This window comes from Ovis canadensis, chromosome 3 (assembly GCF_042477335.2).
Source record: "Ovis canadensis isolate MfBH-ARS-UI-01 breed Bighorn chromosome 3, ARS-UI_OviCan_v2, whole genome shotgun sequence".
In the NCBI taxonomy this organism is placed as follows: Eukaryota; Metazoa; Chordata; class Mammalia; order Artiodactyla; family Bovidae; genus Ovis; species Ovis canadensis.
This window is the reverse complement of record NC_091247.1, coordinates 136968208-136988484: the sequence shown is the minus strand read 5'-3', so window position 1 is coordinate 136988484 and position 20277 is coordinate 136968208. Positions and strand designations below refer to the sequence as shown.

Sequence of the window (20277 nt, the reverse complement as noted above, 5' to 3'; positions counted from 1 at the left end):
TTGATGCAAATTTGCTTTCTGGTTGTGTCCACATCCCATAAAGAAAAGAATACTTGGCTTAACTGTGTTTTCATAGGAGGAAGATGCTGATTCTTCTTTTGACCATGTCACAAAAGCAGGGCTAGAATGTCTGCACTTGATGCTCGAGGCAGATGTGTGTGGTCTCTGAGACATGTTTTATCAAGAGCTGATAAACATTGTTTTGGCAGAAGCCCACACAAGAAAAAGCCAGGAATAACCGAATGAAAGAACAGCATATGTGACATGATTTACAGTCGAATCACATTCCACATGCTCCCAGGGCTCCAGAAAAATCAGACAGCAATCCTCACGTTAGCCATCTGTCTCTCTGCTTTCTGTTACCTTTTCCAGTGAAAAGTTGGGGAAGGAGAGAAGGCGGGGGGACAGTAATATTTTATGAATGTTTACCCAGAACCTGGGCCCGTGTTCTCATAGCACAACTCTTCAGAGGACAGGAACAGGGGCTAGAGATGGCCTGGTGGTGAAGGGTTCCCTCCTTAGCCACACCTGGGTCTGATACCAAGTCACCATTTATTACAGCAGCCTGTTAATCTAAGGCATCGCAAGTGACGCAGAGGTATAGAGTCTGCCTGCCGATGCAAGAAATACAGGTTTGATCCCTGGGTCGGGAAGATCCGTTGGAAAGGAAATGGCAACCCATTCCATTTGTCTGGAGAATCCTACGGACAGAGGAGCCTGGTGGGCTCTAGTCCATGGGGTCACAGAGAGTCAGACAGGACTGAGCACCTGAGCATCATATTATCTAAAGCAAATTATCTAACGGTTCAAGTCTTCACATTGCTTTTCTATAGATGGAGATGGGGTGTGAAATTGGGATTGGGGGAGAGAGAGATTCCTCTGAGGATATGAGGTGTGATGGCATTTGCACAGAGAGCATTCAGCACAACTGGCTGATAATGTGGTCAGTGTTAAATTAACAGCAGCTAGTGGGACAGTGATGGTGGAATAGTAGAGGTAACTGAGGTGGGTTTGGTTTGGTTTAGAGAGATAGGGGCTATTTCATTTTGGTTATGATATATAATGAAACTTTGAAAAAAATATACTAGTTTTAAAATTTTGTTTGTAAACTGGATGCCTTCCTTTTAATATCTGTATGAGTGCATTTTCTAAATGGTACTGAAGCCATTTAGTTAGAAGGTTCATTTCTGAGAATGATTATGGTGGGGAAGGTTAAAGTATCTCCTTGATGTGCTCTGGATTCATCAAAATATGCCTATTTGTATAATTTTTTATGATGGAATTTTTCCTTTTAAAGTCATTACTTAAATTTATGCACTTAAAATTAGAATGAGGACTACAACAAACCTGCATATTTGGTCACTAAGACTCAAAAAATTACCAAGGTTCTGCCACAGATTTTCCTTTTTTCTAAAAGTACTTTAAAACAAATGGCAAATATCAGGTCATTTTACTCCTGCATACTTGAGTATGCTTCTCTTAAAAATAAGAAAACGCTCATTTTCTTACACAGTAACATTCCCATTATTATAATGGATTTTTATTATGATACAGTTTTACATTTGTTATTAAATTCTCTTTCTCTCTACAAAGACACACACACACACACACACAATACCTAAAATGTGTCTCCCCTCCTGAGTTTACAAAACAAATGCACCAATATCGGTAATGATTCTGAGTCACCATAGAATTTTTTTAGAGGGCCTCTTTGCAAAAACATAGAACAAAAACGCATTTTTCTGAGCAGGCTATCCCCCTATTTGGCCCATTTCTATTTATATCTGGGTCACACGCTTCCTGATGAACTGAGGGTAAGAACAGAAAATGTGATGGACTGAATTGGTAGAGGAGCCCTAATAACCACTGAAGGCTCTCTACCTTATTAACCACGTCTTCAGCTTCTGTTTATGACACCAAAACTATGTTTCCTTTACTCTAGTGCCCTTTCTAGAGTATTCAGTAACCTAAAAATATTTAGTATTCTGTGTTGTAAATTTGGATTTAAAACTTGATTCCTTGGAATATTTTTAAAGCTAGGATTATATCTCAGGAAGCTCCTTGTTTATATAAGTAATCACAATTATTAATTGCATGAATAGCCCTTAAATCGAACAAAAATACCTCCAAATTTAGGAGACTTCCAAAGCCATTCAGTTTTAGAAAGTGGTATCTTTGGAAAGAAGAAAAGTGTTGTGTTTGCTAAAATGCCATATGTTCTTTAAATGCCCGCTGGTTATTTGTGCCCAGAAACCTCCAAGTTGTTGCCTGTGACTCACATTGTTGGAGGGTGGTGGAATCTGTTGCCATGGCAGAAGGAAAAAAAGTAAGAAAAAGGCAAAGAATAAGAGCTGACATCTGGCTGATAGAACCTCTTTTGCCCCCAACAGTTCTGCCCCAGAAAGGGATGAATGGCTCGAAGCCATTTCCAGGTCAATAGAAGAGTATGCCAAGAAAAGAATCACATTCTGTCCTAGTCGGAGTCTTGATGAGGTATTGTCTTTTCCTTTGTGTGTTTTTTAAGTGCATTTCAAACCATTTCACCTTAAACTTTTCCCAGGGGTTTAGAAAAGCAGCATATGCTTCACAGAAGGATTGGGTATGTGCATAATTTCAGAGCCTAAATGTTTATTCTATTAATGTCTACAAGTCTAGGATAGTATATAGGGCATTCATATTTTTTCTGGTTATAAGACCTCACTGTAGAAAATACAGTAGTGTAGTTTGAGGAAGAAACTAATCAGCTGTCATTGCACTACCACAGGCAATGGTAGTACAGTTTTGCACTAGGGGATTGTTGGAATGTAGCTAATCTTAATGTCCTGAGAAGATGAAAACTACGATTGTTCCTGTTTCATCCGCATCCTTAATGATACCATCAGCATTGTGAGCCTCCAGTGCAAAATAAAAAGATGGGAGCTGTAGCAGGCAGTGTGCCTAGAAATAATCAGAAGTCATTCTTCTACAGGCTGACTCAGAAAACAAAGATGAGGTTAGTCCTCTTGGATCTAAGGCTCCCATCTGGATTCCTGATACCAGGGCCACCATGTGTATGATCTGCACCAGTGAATTTACTCTCACATGGAGACGACATCACTGCCGGGCCTGCGGAAAGGTTGGAGAGGATCACACTCACTTCCCTTGTGATTTTCAATAGCTCCACACTGTACATGGTGAAGAAGTGTATTTCCCCTTGTAAACCATTGTAGGGTAGGGAGGAAAGAGATACTGTCTCATGACTGGTATCTCCCCCTAAACATTTAGCATGAGGCAATCTTGTTAGGAAACTTACTGCTTCTACCCCAAGATTAGTTTAGGATGTCAATAGTAGAATGTGTTCATTTAAAAAAAAAAACTTAACAAATTCACAATTAAATAGTTGCTCACATTTATAGGTAATTGTTAAAACTACATTTGTCCCAATACTACGTTCTTAACAGGAGGAAACTTTCAGTGTTGAAGTTACCCTTTGTGATGTTTCTAAGTTTTCATAATATTATCAGTAAAATGTGCATAGTAACAATGAAATCAGAGAGTGACTGTAAAGATTTCGTGGATGTTATTTAGAAAACATTTAATACAGTCCAGACACTACGAAGAGGTACAGCAGAGGTGTTCATGGTTGCAGCAGCGATGATGGCAATGACGGTGATGACGGTGCAGCTAACAAAGCACTTACTACCCACCAGGCACTGTTCTAAACATTTTGCACCTGTTAACTCCATTAGTATGTTGTTATCTGTCATAAGCAATCAGTGATAATCTGTGGCCTCTTCAAATGTGGTATTGTGTGTGAGTTCCCTACATACCTCTGCTGAGTGGTTATTGAGACTCAATGACTATGAACAGGTTTTGAAAAGGAGACTGAGCTATAAATTGTGCCTGATGGTTTAGATACAAAGGTTATTCTAAATGAAATGAAATAATTCCAATGTGTTTGCAGATTGTATGCCAAGCTTGTTCATCAAACAAGTGTGGCTTAGATTACCTGAAAAATCAACCAGCAAGAGTATGTGAACACTGTTTCCAAGAACTGCAGAAATTAGGTAATGTATAAGTAAAATTTAACTGAAAATTCCTTTATGCCCCAGATGCTTGCAAAAAACCTTCTAAAAGAATCGTCATAGGGCCTGTTAGCAATATAATTGGTGATACTTCTCTCAAAATATTAAATATCTTGCTTTCTTAATTTAGTTAAGCTGTCTTTTTCTTTATTTTAAATTTATTTATTTTTACTTGGAGGATAATTGCTTTACAGTTTCGTCTCGGTTACTGCCATACATAAACATGAATCAGCCATAGGTATACAAATGTCCCCTCCCTCTTGAACCTCCTCCCATCTCCCACCCCTCTAGGTGTCACATAGCACTGGATAGTTAAGCTTTCTTCACTCATATTTTGTGATGATTCCAGGAAAGGTTGCACTGAAACTTATTTTTATTCAAAAAAGGGTTTTGCTAAGGATTCTATTGTAGAAGTATAATCACAGGATGAAATGCTTCGAACAGTTACAAGGGAACTTTAGCTTCTGAGTAATTTTCAAGTTTCTAGTTTCACATCTATGTGTATTACAAATCATTTTTATCTATCAGTCAAGTAGTTCTCTATGAAAACATACCAAGTGGCGCTTTGTTAGCCTTATTCTATTCACTTGGACTGATGTGTGAGGTTTTATTCTAAATCTAAATGTGCAGCTTTTTACCAGCTACAAAATGATGAGTTATATCTGCCTGCAAGTATCCATTCCTCCAGTTAAGATGAATGCAGCTCAGGTCTACATTTTGAGAGAAGATCCTTTAGTTAGAATTCCTGAAACTTAGAGAATCTACACTTTTAAAAGATGATCCTTCATGGCAATGAAGAATAGCTTTTCATTAGCAGGTGAGAATGTCTAAGTGAATAAAACTGGATGACATGCTATTTCAAAATCCATGCTTTAATAGAGGAATTGTTTGTTATTTTCTGTACACATTTTCCAAAAAGAAACATTCATCTGATCTTCTGCCAGCCTTATGTTCCTCCCTCTGTTCTCTGAGTAGCTAATATAGGCTCAAACATTCAAAATCCATTGTTGAATACTCCGTTGTCACCCATTTGGTCAATAAATCTTGTCAAATTTATCTTCCTGTCCTGCTCTTGACTTCTGCATCTCCACCCTAACAGAGCCTTCATTATCTTTCTGACTACTGTCCTACTTTCCTAACAGGTTTTTCTCTTGCAAATCCTTCCCCTTTCCTACTGTCACATTTAGTTTTCTAAATTGAGTCTACTTCCCAGCCTAGAAGGCTTTTAATTTCCCACTGCCTAAAAGACAGTCCTTAGAACCAGTCCTCTTTTTTCCACCTTCACCTCCAAATAAATGATCTAATTTCATATCTCTCTGCTTTTGCTTATGCTGACTTTTCTTCACGAAGTGTTCTTCCTCCTCTTTTTTGCTTGCCAGACTCCTACTTATACCTTGATGCCAGCTTCAGCTTTCCTTGAACGTCTGCAGTCAAAATTAATTACTGCCTCCTCTTGCCTTATAGTCTCTTTTCGGAAATTTTATGTAATGTTATTTGGTCATATATTAGATACTAAATGATGTTGTTAGTTTTTTTTTTTTTTAAGTCAGGAGAGAAGTTTGTTCAATTTAGTTTTTTAAGTTGGTAGTACAGGAACATGTTTCAGAATTCTGAAGGCATAAAGGGGCAATTCTCTCATATGGTTTGCAGTTGAAAAAAGTAAAAAATAGACAGTGGAAAGTCTTCCTCCCACTCAACTTCCACCCATTTGGCTTCCTTTCCCGGGAGCCTCAGTGACACAAGTCTCTTAAGTATCCTTCCGTGGATATTTTGCACAACAGTGTTTATTGACTTGGATTAAATTGAATTGCAGAATGTTTACCGTTGGTTCCATAAGTGTACCTGGTTTGTTTTAGATCACCAGCACTCTCCTAAGTTTGGATCCCCTGGAAATCACAAATCTCCTTCCAGCGCCTTATCATCAGTCTTACATAGTATTCCATCAGGGAGGAAACAGAAAAAAATCCCAGCTGCTCTTAAAGAAGTAAGTGTTTCCATTAAACTTGCAACTTGATAGAGGCTGAATTATTCATACCCAGATAGTACTTTAGTTTTTCTTTCATAAAGGAAGATGCCATTTCCTACCACTGTTAAGACATGCATTTTAATACTGAAGATGGATATGGCTTAGGCCTCCCTTATCTCCCTTATGACCTGAGTCATTTAGAAAATGACTGTTGAAAGGTTTGGAAAGCATTTTATAGCAGTGATAGAAAGTAAAGATAACTTGGACTCATGTTAATTTTTAAAATTACTTTGAGGAGACCCCTTATCAGAGGGAAGAAGTCTATAAACTATTGGGGGCAATTTTGTTAGCATTTACTCATCTACATGGCTTATTTTTTTCCGGCATTAGTAGGTTATATAAAACTGATATAGTAGATTGTTCACTGATAGTTGGTTGTTCTTCCTTCAACTTAACAGAAAAAGTTCTAAGTTTTAATAACCTACAAAGCTTGACCTGCCCCTGGAGTAAATCCATATGCATCTCCGATATCCTGTCCCAGTTCCTCAAAGTCAAGTGTTAAATCAGCCGATGTCAAGAGATCAAATAGTCCTGCCTTTCTAGTCACTCCTGTTTTGGTTAGTTGATTAATTGGTTTTGTGCCCAGGAAAAGTAGCGTTTTAAAGTTTGTTCTCTTGCTTGTTTGCTGTCGAGGTGTTCCATCATGAAAAGTGGAAGAAAGGAACTCTAAAAATTTGATGAAGATCATGTTCCTCATGTAAAGTTGAGCATATTTCATCATGGCTGTTGAAATACTAGGAAGTGATTTATAGCCAGTCTCATGAAATAGTAAGAATAGGATTTACAGTTCCATTTGCCAAGTTTCATGTGAAACTGGATAAGCCGGCTAGGTGAATACCTCTTAACTCTTTTTCTTCTATCATGCAATTCCTGAATCTAAGTCTACATTCAAAAACTTTGACGTTTTTAACCAACTGAAATAATTTTCAGTTCTTTGTAATTTTTCACTTCTCCATGTTGATGTCACTGTTTTTAATTCTGACACGTGCTCCCCTCTTTAGTCAGAACTCCACAGAGTTTTTGGCTACAAAAACTCTTCATGGCCTATAGACTAGACTCAACCTAATTCCAGTCCGCTTTTGTACATCTTTCTACCCAAGCACACAAACGGGCCTTCCACTTTCAAACCTCTGCTTTCTCCCCTGACTCCGCTGGTTCTCAGTGTCCTCCAGAGTGGCGGCAGCACCACCATGGAACTCACTAGGAATGCAGATTCTTGGGCCCAGCTGTGTGGAATCAGAAACTTGAACAAGCATTCTCAGTGATTCAGGTGTATGTCTGCCGAAGTTTGAAAACCATTCCTTTGTGCCTCTGTGGCCACACAGGAGAAATTCATTTTTCTAATTACGTTCTATACAAGTCAAAGTAGTCTCCTTGGAAACCTGTGATTTTTTGTCTTTTGTTTTAAACAGGGGTGAAATTCATGTAACATATAATTAACTGTTTAAAGATACACAATTCAGTGGTATTTGGTGTATTCACAGTGATGTGTAGCTGCTGAATTGCTCCAGTTTCAAAACTTTTTCATCACCGCCTAAGAACACCCCGTGTGTATTAGATAATCAGCCCCGCCCGCGCCCGCGCCCCCCACCTCCTGGCAGCCGTGAACCTGCTCGTGTCTTTTCTGGAGCTGTCATGGAAAAGGAGTCATGCAACATATGATCCTGAATGTTTGGCTTCTTTCACTTAGCACAGTGTTTTTGAGATTCAGCCAAGTTATAGCATGCATCAGCACTTTCTTTTGTGTGTCTGAACAGTACTCCTTTTTCGATATATACCACAACTTGGCCATTTATCTGTTGAGGGACACTTGGGTTGTTCCACCTTTTGGCTGTTGTGAATAACGCTGCTATAAACATTGGTATACAGACTTCCATGTGCACTTACGCTTCCATTTGTCTTGGTTATATACCTAGGAGAGAAATTGGTTGATCATATAATAACCCTATGTTTAACTTTTTAAGGAATTGGAAAATTTTTTCTTATTCCATTGATGTTCAGTACATTTTTAGAAATTCATCTTTTAGAATTACATACATTCAAAACTTCAGTACGCTTAGTAATGGCAGACTGTGTCTCTTGAATCGATAACTTCACTTATTTTTTAAATGAATCATTAGAATGAAAATTTTGTGAATTAGGTGATTAAACTGGTTTAACACTAATTTTTCTTTTAAAAAGATAATAGAGGACTATGTATGATTATTCAGTATTGTGATTAGTCTTATATGGCTATTAAATTAATTGTAAAATATTCCAAAAGAGCAATGTACAAAATATTTCAGGCAATGATAGCAACAGTTAACCTAAGTACTTACTATCAATAGTATCACAGTGTAACTGCATTTTAAGAGAAACCTCTTTTGAATGTAAATGTTGTAGTTTTCCTTTTTTTTAATTACTTGGTAGTCTTATATAAGATGTTATTTCTGTATACAGATTTACTTGCACTTAATAGACATTCTAATTTAACATTAGATATAAATTTTCCACTTGGGACTTTGCTGGGAGTCCAGTGGTTAAGACTCTGAGCTCCCAATGCAGGGAGCAGGGGTTTGATCCCTGTCCAGGGAACTAAGATTCCTATAAGCTGCATGACCCCCTCCCCCCAAAAATAGAATTTCCTGTTTACTTATCTGTTGATATAATTTGTAGAAATCCAGAGTTATCTTAGAAACAAAGTTGAAGGTTTAAGAATTTTCCCTAATACCCCTAAATGAGAGCAATAAACAACATATACTGTCCCCAAAACACAGCTTTAAAAAGGCATTTTTGTCATTTGAAGTTATTCATCTCCTGGCAACCCAGAAAACCTAGTGGAACCCACTAAGAAACCTATACATGCAAGCACAGGTAAACCAGGTAAAATTCTGGAATTGCTTTTAAAAGGAAGGATTTTATGCTCATGGTAATGGCAATATTCAATCTGTACAGCAGCAGATTTTGAATATAAACAGTTTCATTCTTAAGCACGATATTATTATGGTTATTGCTTTCAGCATCAATGATCAAAAACAATTTTGTCTTTTTAAATTTTGATTTTGTCTAAAACGTATTAAACTATGTATGGGGTTTGCTTATTTAGGTATCAGCAAACACAGAAGATTCCTCTATGAGTGGCTACTTGTACAGATCAAAGGGCAATAAAAAACCTTGGAAACACTTGTGGTTTGTCATAAAAAATAAAGTACTATATACATATGCTGCAAGTGAGGTAAGATCTGAAATGTAAACATGAATAATTTGGAGTCTTATTTTATAGTGCCACCTAGAAATAATTAGTGTTTGCCTAATCTGTTTGTCTACGCTTTTGCTTTGCTTTGAGAGGGGGAGATATTACTGTTGTTTTTGACATGAACAGTGTCCTTGTTTTGTATCTAAAGATACTCAAAGATGTTAGGAATTTTCCGTAGTGTTAAAATGTTAAGTTTGGGGGATATCATGTGACTACTGACTACTTCACTAAAGGCAGAAGTTTGGTAAGACTGGGGTATGTCACCTTTCTGAGCTGTGTTTTTTGCATCCATAAAATGAAAGTAATGTACTTACTCACTTCCCATGGTTGTAGGGAAATAATGTGAAATCAGTGAATATGAACACATTGGAAACTGTCTACTGCAGTGTCTGTCTGATGGGTGAGGAGGGGGTGGCCCAATAAATATTGTTGAATAAATGAAAAGTGAATTTGTTGCTAGAATTACCATTGTTTTATGTATGTGTGTTTGTTTGAAATTAAATTAGAGCTTTTCAGATAAAAAGTTGCAGGTCTGAATTTTGTATCATTTTGAAAGTCCGTCTTCCTTTGTGTCTTTGTAAATTTAGGATGTGGCAGCTTTGGAGAGTCAGCCTTTACTAGGCTTCACAGTCGCTCAAGTCAAAGATGAGAATTCAGAGTCTAGAGTGTTTCAGTTACTGCACAAAAACATGCTATTTTATGTATTCAAAGCAGATGATGCTCACTCAGCTCAGAAGTAAGTAATTTAGCCTTTTTTTCATACATGAAATTTCAAATTGTTACTTTAAATGATTCATTTTAAAAATAACCTACTTCCATGCATGGGATCAATGAAGAATATATTTCAGAGATCCCATTTAGAAAGATTTAAAATGTTATTCAAACTCTTTAGAATTGTTTTAAAGATGGGCAAGAGTATCTGGAATATTTTCAGGAGGCAGAAAGGAAAAGAAAATAGGTAGTTCTGTCCAAAATATTTTGTGTACACATGACCTCTGAGGAAGCAGCATGAAGCTGCTTTGCTGCAAGGAAGGGAAGCGGAGGTATTTGACCTCTCCTCCAATGAGGTGAAGAATTTTATTTTGAAACATTCTGGGATTTTGGCAATCCAGTGAGTCAGTCGTGCCATGGAACGGCAGGAGCTTAAACAGCTGCTTGCTAACTTACATCTTTGGGGAGAAGGTCAAACACATTAAGAGTCTCTTACGCTATTTCCAGTGACTGAGTAGAAGGAAATGTATATCATTTTAGATGGAAGTGGTTGAAATAGTCTCTTCAAAATTCCAAAAAGAATATTTATTTAGATGTCATGAGATTGCTTGACATAGAGAAGAGTATCTCTGTGAAACTGAGGTCCTCTGTGAAACTGAGGTCCTCTGTGAACAAAACAATTCAGTTTACCTCCCTTTCACTAGATTTTTATTTTGACCTCAAAATAAAAATATGCATTATTTTCACCAAGTGGTGCTCATGTTTTCTCACTAGGCTCTCAAAGTACACACAAATCTAAAAGAATGCTTTAAGTAAGGCTTGTCTTTTATTAAGGTAGTTAGAACTAATGTATCAGAATTAAACATGTTCCCCCTCAATAATAATCAGATACTATATTACAAATACTCTATAAGCCTTTTTTTTCAGTCTGTATTAGGGTTTCCAACTATATATAGCTATTAATCTAAATGATTACTTCTGGGTACTGAAGAATAATTTAAAATTATGACGGCTATTTTTTCTTTAAAAAATAGTTATTTGGATAAAATAATAATTGCCTACAATTCTGTTTGATATTACATTTCTCATCATTTTTATTTGTGTTCATGATTAGCTGTTGAACTTTTGAATATGTATCTTTTCCTTATATGGTTGACAAGATAGAAATCCCTTCAAGAGAGTTGAATGTAGTTGGATGAAAAGAATCAGCTTAGTTGTTATTTAGAATTAATACAGGCTAATTTATAAATTTCTCTTTGAGTTTATTAATATCACATGGGCTGCTGTATTTTCATATTACAGAATATTAAAATGTGTTAATTTTAAAGAAAACTTTTGACATTTAAAAAATCTTTTTATTTATTATGGTATAACTTATATGCCATTTGCATTTTAAATTGACCATTAAAAAGAATAAAAGATGCACTCTTCAGGCCAAATTTTGGTCCAAGTTACCAGATGAAAGGGTAGTTTCATACATACAGAATTCTCATTTGCTATAGAAAAGATCTTAAATATACTGTTAGGGTAATTGGATCCAAGAGAATAGCTGTGGTCTGTAGTATTGTCTTGCCATATGTTGGATGACTGCATTTTACAAGTCTAACGAATTTCTCTTACAGGTGGATAGAAGCATTTCAAGAAGGCACAATATTGTAGTTGTGTTGGTTTCATCTCGTGTAATTCCAAAACAGTGGAATTTCATCAGAATAAGTGCAGTAGAAACATTTTATATAACTGAACAATGCCAAGATGAATCCAACTAAAATCTTCATCAGAGAAATTATTTTATTAGGTATAAGGTAATTTTTAAAAAATGTTTGTTTTTCATGTATGTTATTTATTAAAATTTTATTGTTTACTTAACAGTCAGAGTTATTTGTGAGATTCACACTGTATTCTGAAGTACCTTTTCTTTAGAAACCAGAAAACTTATCTTAATACTGTATTAACTGTGACACAGTCCATCCTGTTTTCTCAGCGTGTTTTACAGTGTTACTTTGTAACATTCTCACCAGTGTAAGTCATGGTAAATAAAAAACACACATCAAGGAGTGAATTTCTATACAGTCTTTGGATTGGGAATTATGATTAAACAGCTGATGAGAAAAATGTATGTCTTTGAATCCATACATTTAGATGAATTTTTGTATCTTTTAATGGAAAAACACATGGCCAATTTCTACCTCAGTAACTGAAACAAAATTCCAGTAAATTGTCTAAAGTATTTCTACTGTTAAGTACCTCTTGTGCTATGAGATAATGTTATATCATCAAGGAATTACAGCAAAGGGATAGAATCTGAATTTTCATTTAACTCAACTGTGAGTAGGAAAAAGAATATTTCCATTTTCAGGGTAACACAAATAATTAACTCTATGGCCTTTACATTAAGTCTAATCTTTAAAATTAAAGAAAAAGAAAATACCATTTCAACACAAACATAAATGTATTATTTCTTTAAAAAGCAAAATAGGGCGAATATTATATTACATAATGTCCCTTGCTCTTCTAAGTGTTCTGAGCCCAAGGTAGTAGAGAGGTATTTGTATATAAAAAGAATGTTACATTTTCTATAATATTGTGATTTTTTAAATGAACTGGAATTACCATATCAAAAAGCACATATTCTAAGCCAGTATTAGAAATTGTATAGTAATCATTTTTAAAAGATTTTTAAATACCACTTTGTGTTATGTCCTTTCTAGTAATTAAAGTATATTTTTTTATATTTTCCTTTAAACAGCTGTCAGCATACCTCATTAGGAAGGAATTATATTCCTATTTTGGCTCACCTGTTGTTTAACATATGAACTGCTTTATACGTAAAATTGATGAGCAGAAGTAAAATTAAATTAATACTATGATTAAAGTCATTCCTGATATTCATAAGATAAATTTATTGACTGAGCATAAATGAAATACAAAGTATCTTCAAAGGCAAGAAATTTTGAATAAAAGGCACAAGAAATTTCCCTTCTGCTGTTATGTAAAGAATTTCCTCATTCGTATTATCTCTGTGATTGCCAAGAGTTACCAAGCGCCTTCTGAAGCCCTTTGAGTGTTTGTTGCAGCACCAGGGTCTCTACATCTCGAGTTTGACTGCTGTCATTTTCTGGCTATTGCTTGCTGTGGAGTCATTTTAAACCCTCTTGCACCCTCACCTACAATCCTTGCATGTTAACTTCCAAGTCTTTCTGTTAGCTGTAGGTAAACTAACATTTCTTTGCATCTCATTAACTTTAACCAAGATAGCATAAATAAGGCTTCCATGTTAAAATCCCTGCAGTTTTTAGTGTGTCCTTTTTAGAGACCAAGGTCATGCCTTATGAAGTGTTTCTTTTGGTTTCACAGGATCAGCATTTTGTAAAATAGGTTACTGGGGTTCCTCTCTCCTCCTCTTGAGCTTTCAACCTTCTGACTGCAAGGTTTGGTCTAATTAGAATCTGAAAATTATCAGCCAATGGCTATTCTGTCTTTCTAAGAGTTGGCTGAATCAATAATTAAATATTTAAGAAACAGTGCACAGATTTCTAATAGTTCTAATTACATGTGAAGCGCATGTATGATTATGCTAGTGTTGGCTTAGCCCCATGGAGGGCTTTGAAAAATATAAAATATGGTGCCTTTTGAAGAAGCTATCAGATTAGCAGCCTCCCCCCGACCCCGATGTTTTAAATGTGGAATAGTATTACATTCCCTTTCTCCCTTATCAGTCCTTCATAGCTTCACTGAAGCTGATCAATTATTTAACCTTGCTCATTCAATGTCAAATGAGAAGCCTGATTATATATATTTTGTTATAAAGCTGTCGATACTTTTAAAACCACTCTTGAAGCTAACATTTTAGCAAAAAGAAAGATGTTGCATGCACACTATAAATGAGAAGAAAACATAAACAGTACTTAGATCCCAATAGTGCTTAGTGTATTTCCTACATTGATACATGGGCTTCCATCAAATCCTTTTCAAGTGTCTCCTTTTATTCATAAGGAGAAAGAAGAGTAGTTATAAAGTTAAGTCCAAAAGGATGCTTAAGAAACCTAGACAAGAGATGCCAGGTCAAACTAGGGGAAGGCCAGCCTTAGTATGTGTCTCTAGGCAGTGCTGCTCCCTTACCTGTGGCAGCTTTAAACATAGAGGACCCACCAGAGTCTAAGAAAATGAGAAAGTTTATCTTTGGTATTTCTAAACCTCTTCCCAACCTCTTTCCCCTTGTTCCCTAATGTACCCAGTATCCTGCTATTGTATTTTCCCAAGATACATCTCCTTTTTAATAACTAAAAGCTTGATTGATAGTGTAGTAGCATTTCTTAAAATGAGATCATCAGAGCAAACTTTAATATAAAGCTGTAATGAACCAACCAAGTGAGGATAACTTTATAGTTTTGTTGGCCAAAGGTGTATTTTATATTTGGATGGTAGACTATATCCAGAAATAGGGAAAGCCTACTATTTAGTAATTCAGTTAAAATGTAAATGTCATCACAGCATATCTTGATTTATGTCTTCGAGTGTGCTTTCATTGTACTTGGTTTTTTAAATTTGAGATCTGTTGTAGTCGGATGTCATCACAGCGGCTTCCAGAGAGGTAAATCCTATTTCCCTTAGGATACTGCACAGTCCTTGAAAACATACTGTTTTATTCCTGGTACATCAGTTTCTCACAAAATACCTACCTTGCATCTTTCAAGAGAAAATGTTTGTTGAAGAAAGCAAGGACAGGATTCTTATTTCAAACTCAAAAGTCCCAGATGGCCCATATTATAACTCAGATCTTAGACCTGCTCTTCCCACCATCCTGCAAGGCCATATTAGCAAGTACCTGTTGGACATCTACATCTTAAGCATTTTAAGCTTTAAATGTCTAAAACTCAATTTCCTTTCATTCAGATCTGTATATTTTCTTCTACAATGGAGAAACACCATTCTTGGCTCCAGAATCTGCCTCCAGGTCTCACCAAGACCCTCTACAATTGCCCTCGTGTCCTTTCCACCTTCTTTGTCCTGTTATTGCATCCACCCTAGCTCAAGTCCTTGTTACCTCTTCCCAGTGATGGGCATAACTTTTCTTCTAATTCCAATGCCTTTGCATGGTCCCATTTAAACACTGCCAGACCCACCTTGTTAAGCATAGTTCCAATCTAGTTTCATTCCTGCCCTTTACAACCTTCACTGCCTTCCGAGTGGTTTGGCGTGAATACTTTTGCTCAGGTATCATGTGGCAGCTCACCCCGACCCTACCTTCCTCTGTTCACACCGTTTTGTCTTTTCTCATCCTCCCCCAACCCCATTTTTCTGCCTGTTTACCTAAGACTTCTCTAAACAGTTGATCCTAGCCTCTCCCCATTCCTGCAGATCAGATCTAGTCTCTCCTTCCTCTATGCTCCTGTAGCCTTTGGCTCTTAAACAGACTTTCTTATGGTGCTTATCACATTCTAGCCTTGAGAAGAGCAACTGTATCTTGTTTGTTTGCGATTCCTCCTCAGCACCTGGCAGAGTGCCTTGCATTCACTGGACACTGTTGTGAATTAAATTAATTCAAATGATCTCTTACTCTTTTTTGAATGCCTCTAAAACACAAATATTCTGGCGCCTATGCCATTTCTAATGTTATTTTCTAATGGGAATTTTCTAGTTGGATTTTTTTGTTAAGATGTTAAAGTCTCAATATCAAATTCCCCCGTTTTTGAGGGGGTGGTTAGGACCAATGGTGGCAACTTTCTTTTATATGAGTTCATCATAGCATGTTAAGAACCAATCTTGAAATACTATTTTTTCAAATGACATAAATTTACAGAAACACTTACTTTAAAAATGATGTTTGTATCTTATTGTCCATATAGAGATATAGATCCTTTATAAATAAAATATTAGCAGTGTAAATAATGTTATGTATTATATTTATACAAAATAAATTTACTGAATCTACTTTCAGTGTGATGATGTCTTTTAAATCATTTTTTATAGTCATGCAGTTAGAGATGAACCACACTGATCTGTTTTCCTGAATCATAGTTAGGGGAAGCTCTTTTTCACCAACAAAACATATTCCCCGTTTGGATGGTTTCTACATTGAAATGCTACTGTGACCTAAGCAAATTAATTGGCTATAAAGGGGATGACCCCAAGCATCACTGTGGGTGTGCATATTGGGCACTGAGAATAGAGAAACGGTCTCAGATTTCCTTTTTCCATTGGACCTATAGGTAATATACTTTCTTAGCTTTCATCTTTGGGACAGATGTAAGGAGTGGATCCCAATTTGGGTGGATGGAGTAGCTGTTGTTCAGCTGCTAAATCATGTCCAACTCTCTGGGATTGGATGGACTACAGCACGCTGGGCTCCCATCCTTCACTATCTCCCTGAGTTTGCTCAATTCATGTCCATTGAGTCAATAATGCCATCCAACCATCTCATCCTCTGCTGGCCTTTCTCCTTTTGCCTTTAGTCTTTCCCAGCATCAGGGTCTGTTCCAAAGAATCGGCTCTTCACATCAAGTGGTCAAAGAACTGCAGCTTCAGCTTTAGCATCAGTCCCTCCAATGAACATTTCAGGGTTGATTTCCTTTAGGACTCGACTTCAAGGATGGATGGAGGAGGGGTGATTTAAAACCACTAATTACACAACAAATGATACTAGAAGGAAGAGGGTGACTTCTAGAGAATGCGACATAAAGAGTGTTTTCACTTGTTAGGGGTTCTTGCATGCCCCTTTTGTTGCCCAGATGCCTAGTTCCAGGGGGAAATGACAGAGGAGATTTTCTCCTTATCAGTGCACCTTGTTTTTCCTGACTTGGGTTTCTGGCCTGAATGCGTGACTGCTTTTCTAGGGCAAATCAAAACTAAGACATTAAAAAATAAATAAGACCTTTTGAGGACCCCTGCAAGACCAAACCACACAGCACTCTGCAAACATGGCGGCTCTTGCTACCACATCTTGGTGCTTCAGGGGCCACTATCAGAATGGGATGTTCTGTCAACACTTTATTTCACAAATCTGTATTTACCATTAGGCACTGTCCCATAAGCTTGGGAATACACCAGTGAACAAAACAGACTAAAGCCAGTCTTCTGAAAGTTTTCATTCTATGTGATTCTACTCTGGCTCCATTTAGCTATTATGTTATTTACTCACAAAAGTTGATCAGTAAAACTTAGCCTTACTCAACAGGGCTATACTCCAGCTTATTTAAGGGAATTTGAAATATTTTATTGGGATCTATCCAGTTTTGTTAAGTGTTCTAATAAACCATTTAGTCTAAGGCAAGAGCCTGTGACAAAGCCCAGTTTCCCACAAATTAGAGACCGAACTGTCTAAAACTGATTAGGTCATCTGTCTTGGCTCCAATCTGAACAGTCTCAAAATTTCCTTTAAGGATCGCCTTTTGCAAACAGGATGCTAAGCGCACGTGTCTTCTCCAAGTCCCAGATAAGGGAAGCGCAGCTATGCCGGAGCAGTCTCCCTCCTACGCGATAGGGGGCAGTCGACTTCCAGAGACTGGGTTCTCTCAACCCTCCACCCGGGGAACGTCACGACCGCCTCTCGCCACCTCTCCACTCCACTGGTGCGCAGGCGCGGACGGGAGCGCGCACCGAGCCGCTGAGGGAGGGGGTCAGGAACTCTGACCCCCCCCCCCCGCCCCCAAATACACAAACCCAGAAAGCTCCATCTCCACTTTTTTAACCCTCCCCGCTCCAGCTTTTTCCAGTCTGTTTGCCTGGAGGCCCCCTACCCCATCCCGTCCCAGCAGCCGCCGCACAGGGCTGCCCGCTTTACGCCCAGCGTAGGACGCCGCTCGGCAGAGAAGCGCCGGTAAGAAGGGACGGGTGAGGAGAAAAGCGGCCGCAGCGGCGCCCGGGAGGAAGGCGGGGGGCCCTGGGAAGGTCCCTTCCTCCCAACTGCCAACGGGCGCGCCCCCAGGCCCCTCAGCAGCCTGAGGCTTCGGCCGGCAGAACCCGCTCTTCGGTATCCGCGGCGCGCTACTCGGGGCGGGCTGGGAGAGCGGCCGGAGCAGCGGGGCCGAGTGCGCGGGGCTCCGAGAAAGGCCGAGGCGGGAGCCGGAGCCGGGAGCGGTGTCCAGAGCCCGGAGCGGGGCCCTGTCGGTGGGCTCGCGAGGGAGTCGGCGAGCGGCTCGGCGCGCACGGCAGCTTCTCCCGCGGCACCTCTGACCTTTCACCTACAGGGAACGCTTCCGTCTTGGCGCGGGCGCCGCTTCCCCAGCCTCCGGGAGCCGCGCTCTGCCGCCGGGCCCGGGGTCGGAGTGGGCTCTAGCGCCTGCGGAACGTGGGAGAGGCCGGCCTGGCGGCGAGCCGAGGCCCGGATCCCTTTTACCACGAGCCTCTGACTTGTTTCTGTGTTTTTACTGGATCGACGGAATGACGCTCTCTACTTCACAGCCGATGGCGCGGGAGCGGCCGCTGCCTTTGGATCTCTCTCTTTAGAGAAAGAAAAGGCAACGGCCGAATGTCCTCACTGCAGTGCGCGTCCAAGCTTCCTGCATCTCTTTTGTTAAGAAAGTCTGCTTCCAGCTCTTGCAGATACCGTTTTATGAATGGCAAATGTTGCCAGGTTGTTTTGTAACCTTCGCTATATAGGTCAACTGTTAAAAAAGAATTGCTGGAAAGGAAAAACAAAGAGGCTTGAAATTAAGGCCTTTAGGGTTTTTGTGCCTCGGAACTTAATGGACCTTCGACTTTGAGGGTTTTAGAACAGTGCCTGCTGTGTGGTTGGTTTTAGATTTTAATTGTATGTCAGTTGGGTAGATGTACAATAAAGAAGGTATTTGTGTTTATTTTTAAAATGGATCGCAGAAAATGTAATTTCATCATTCTTTGTAGGAGCATTTCAGCTTTTTTAAAGGAAATCAAAGGCAGAAAACATTCCCAAAATATGTACTCTTTGTGTGTGCTACACAATATAATTCCTACTATTGTTGGAGAGAAGAAAGGAAAGAAATCGTATATAAGAAAGGATTAATAGTTTATATAATCATGTACCTTTTTTGAGTCATAGAACCCTCTGCAACCTTTTTAAATCTTTTATGAAAGCCATAGACTGTCTCTAGAAAAATGCACCCTTGCATAAAATTTTGTAAGTAAATAGAAGTTTCACAACTGAGTTTTAAAGATGGGAGAATTTAAATGAGGGAGGAGGAGCTTGGAGTTGTATATTGGGGAATAAAGAACATTCCAGTTTGTCCTGAAGGAGTCCCCTCTGGGACTGGTGAGATGAAATAGGAAGATGGGGAAGTCAAACTATAAAGGAATGCTCCTTTGTGTCTGCAGTGGCAGGCGTGTTTATAAGGACTTAGTAAATACTGAAAAACTACCAGAAGAAGGACTGAAACTTTATTCTTTGACCATTAAAGAGGCACTGATACTTATGAAACAGGAGAATAAGGATGTGTTTCAGTTCTGTAAGCATCCTGAGATTTTGCTGTTGGTCAGAAGAGCTGACACAGATGATTCTTGCCTTCTAGGGGTTTTTCATAGACACAAAGTTGAGTATATTAAATATTCATCCAGGAAAGTTATTTCTGCCAGTTGCTGAAATTATACTGAAAGGATTCTTAACCTGAAGACCTTGGGCTGGCCATAGGAGAGTTTACGAACTCCTTGAAATTCAGCATAGCATATATCATCAGTTGTAGAGTGAATGAATGTGAACCTGTTTTCTTGTGAGGGAAGCCTTAACTTCTCTCAGATTTTCTTTTATTTTTTATTTTTGGTTGCGCTGGGACTTTGTTGCTGCACCTTGCTTTTTCTAGTCGCAGTGCCCAGGCTTCTCACTGAAGTGTTTTCTTGTTGCGGAGTGTGGGCTGTAGTTGTGTGAGCTCAGTAGTTGCAGCACACGAACTCAGTAGTTGTAGTTAATGGACTTAGTTACTTCATGATGTGTGGAATAGTCCCAGACCAGGAATCAAATCCATGTTCCCTGCATTAGCAGGTGGATTCCTATCCACTGTACCACCAGGGAAGTCCCAGATTTTCAAATCTATGTTTGACCCACCCTACCAGGAAAAAAAAAAATTGTTTTGCATCATATTTTCAAGCATTTTTTGACTGCTACACAAAAAAAAGGTTTTCCATCATGACTTAACACAGATTAAACTGAAATAAGTCCTTACTCTCACTATACTTGATGCAGCATTTTCTATTCTAATTTCTTTCTTTTTTAAAAGAAGAAAATTTTGACCTACTATATTTCCCCATCCACAAGTGGCTCACAGCAAGGAGTT

At 38.4% G+C, this 20277-nt stretch overlaps 2 protein-coding genes across 6 annotated transcripts in view; both read left to right on the top strand.

Annotated features, from left to right (window-relative positions):
• FGD6 (FYVE, RhoGEF and PH domain containing 6) overlaps positions 1-12087 on the top strand; it is a 104115-nt gene extending 92028 nt beyond the window's left edge. For both annotated transcript variants that reach the window (XM_069584218.1, XM_069584219.1), the window contains 7 exons: positions 2391-2493; positions 2969-3115; positions 3944-4046; positions 5921-6048; positions 9176-9304; positions 9913-10061; positions 11659-12087. In XM_069584218.1, coding sequence (XP_069440319.1) covers positions 2391-2493; positions 2969-3115; positions 3944-4046; positions 5921-6048; positions 9176-9304; positions 9913-10061; positions 11659-11695 — 796 coding nt within the window. In that variant the 3' untranslated portion in view covers positions 11696-12087. The remainder of the gene's footprint in view (positions 1-2390; positions 2494-2968; positions 3116-3943; positions 4047-5920; positions 6049-9175; positions 9305-9912; positions 10062-11658) is intronic.
• Positions 12088-17579: 5492 nt separating this feature from the next.
• The window catches only part of NR2C1 (nuclear receptor subfamily 2 group C member 1), a 40496-nt gene continuing 37798 nt past the window's right edge, over positions 17580-20277 (top strand). For all 4 annotated transcript variants that reach the window (XM_069584224.1, XM_069584222.1, XM_069584223.1 and 1 more), the window contains exon 1: positions 17580-17852. The gene's annotated coding sequence lies outside the window, so the exon portion shown is untranslated. The remainder of the gene's footprint in view (positions 17853-20277) is intronic.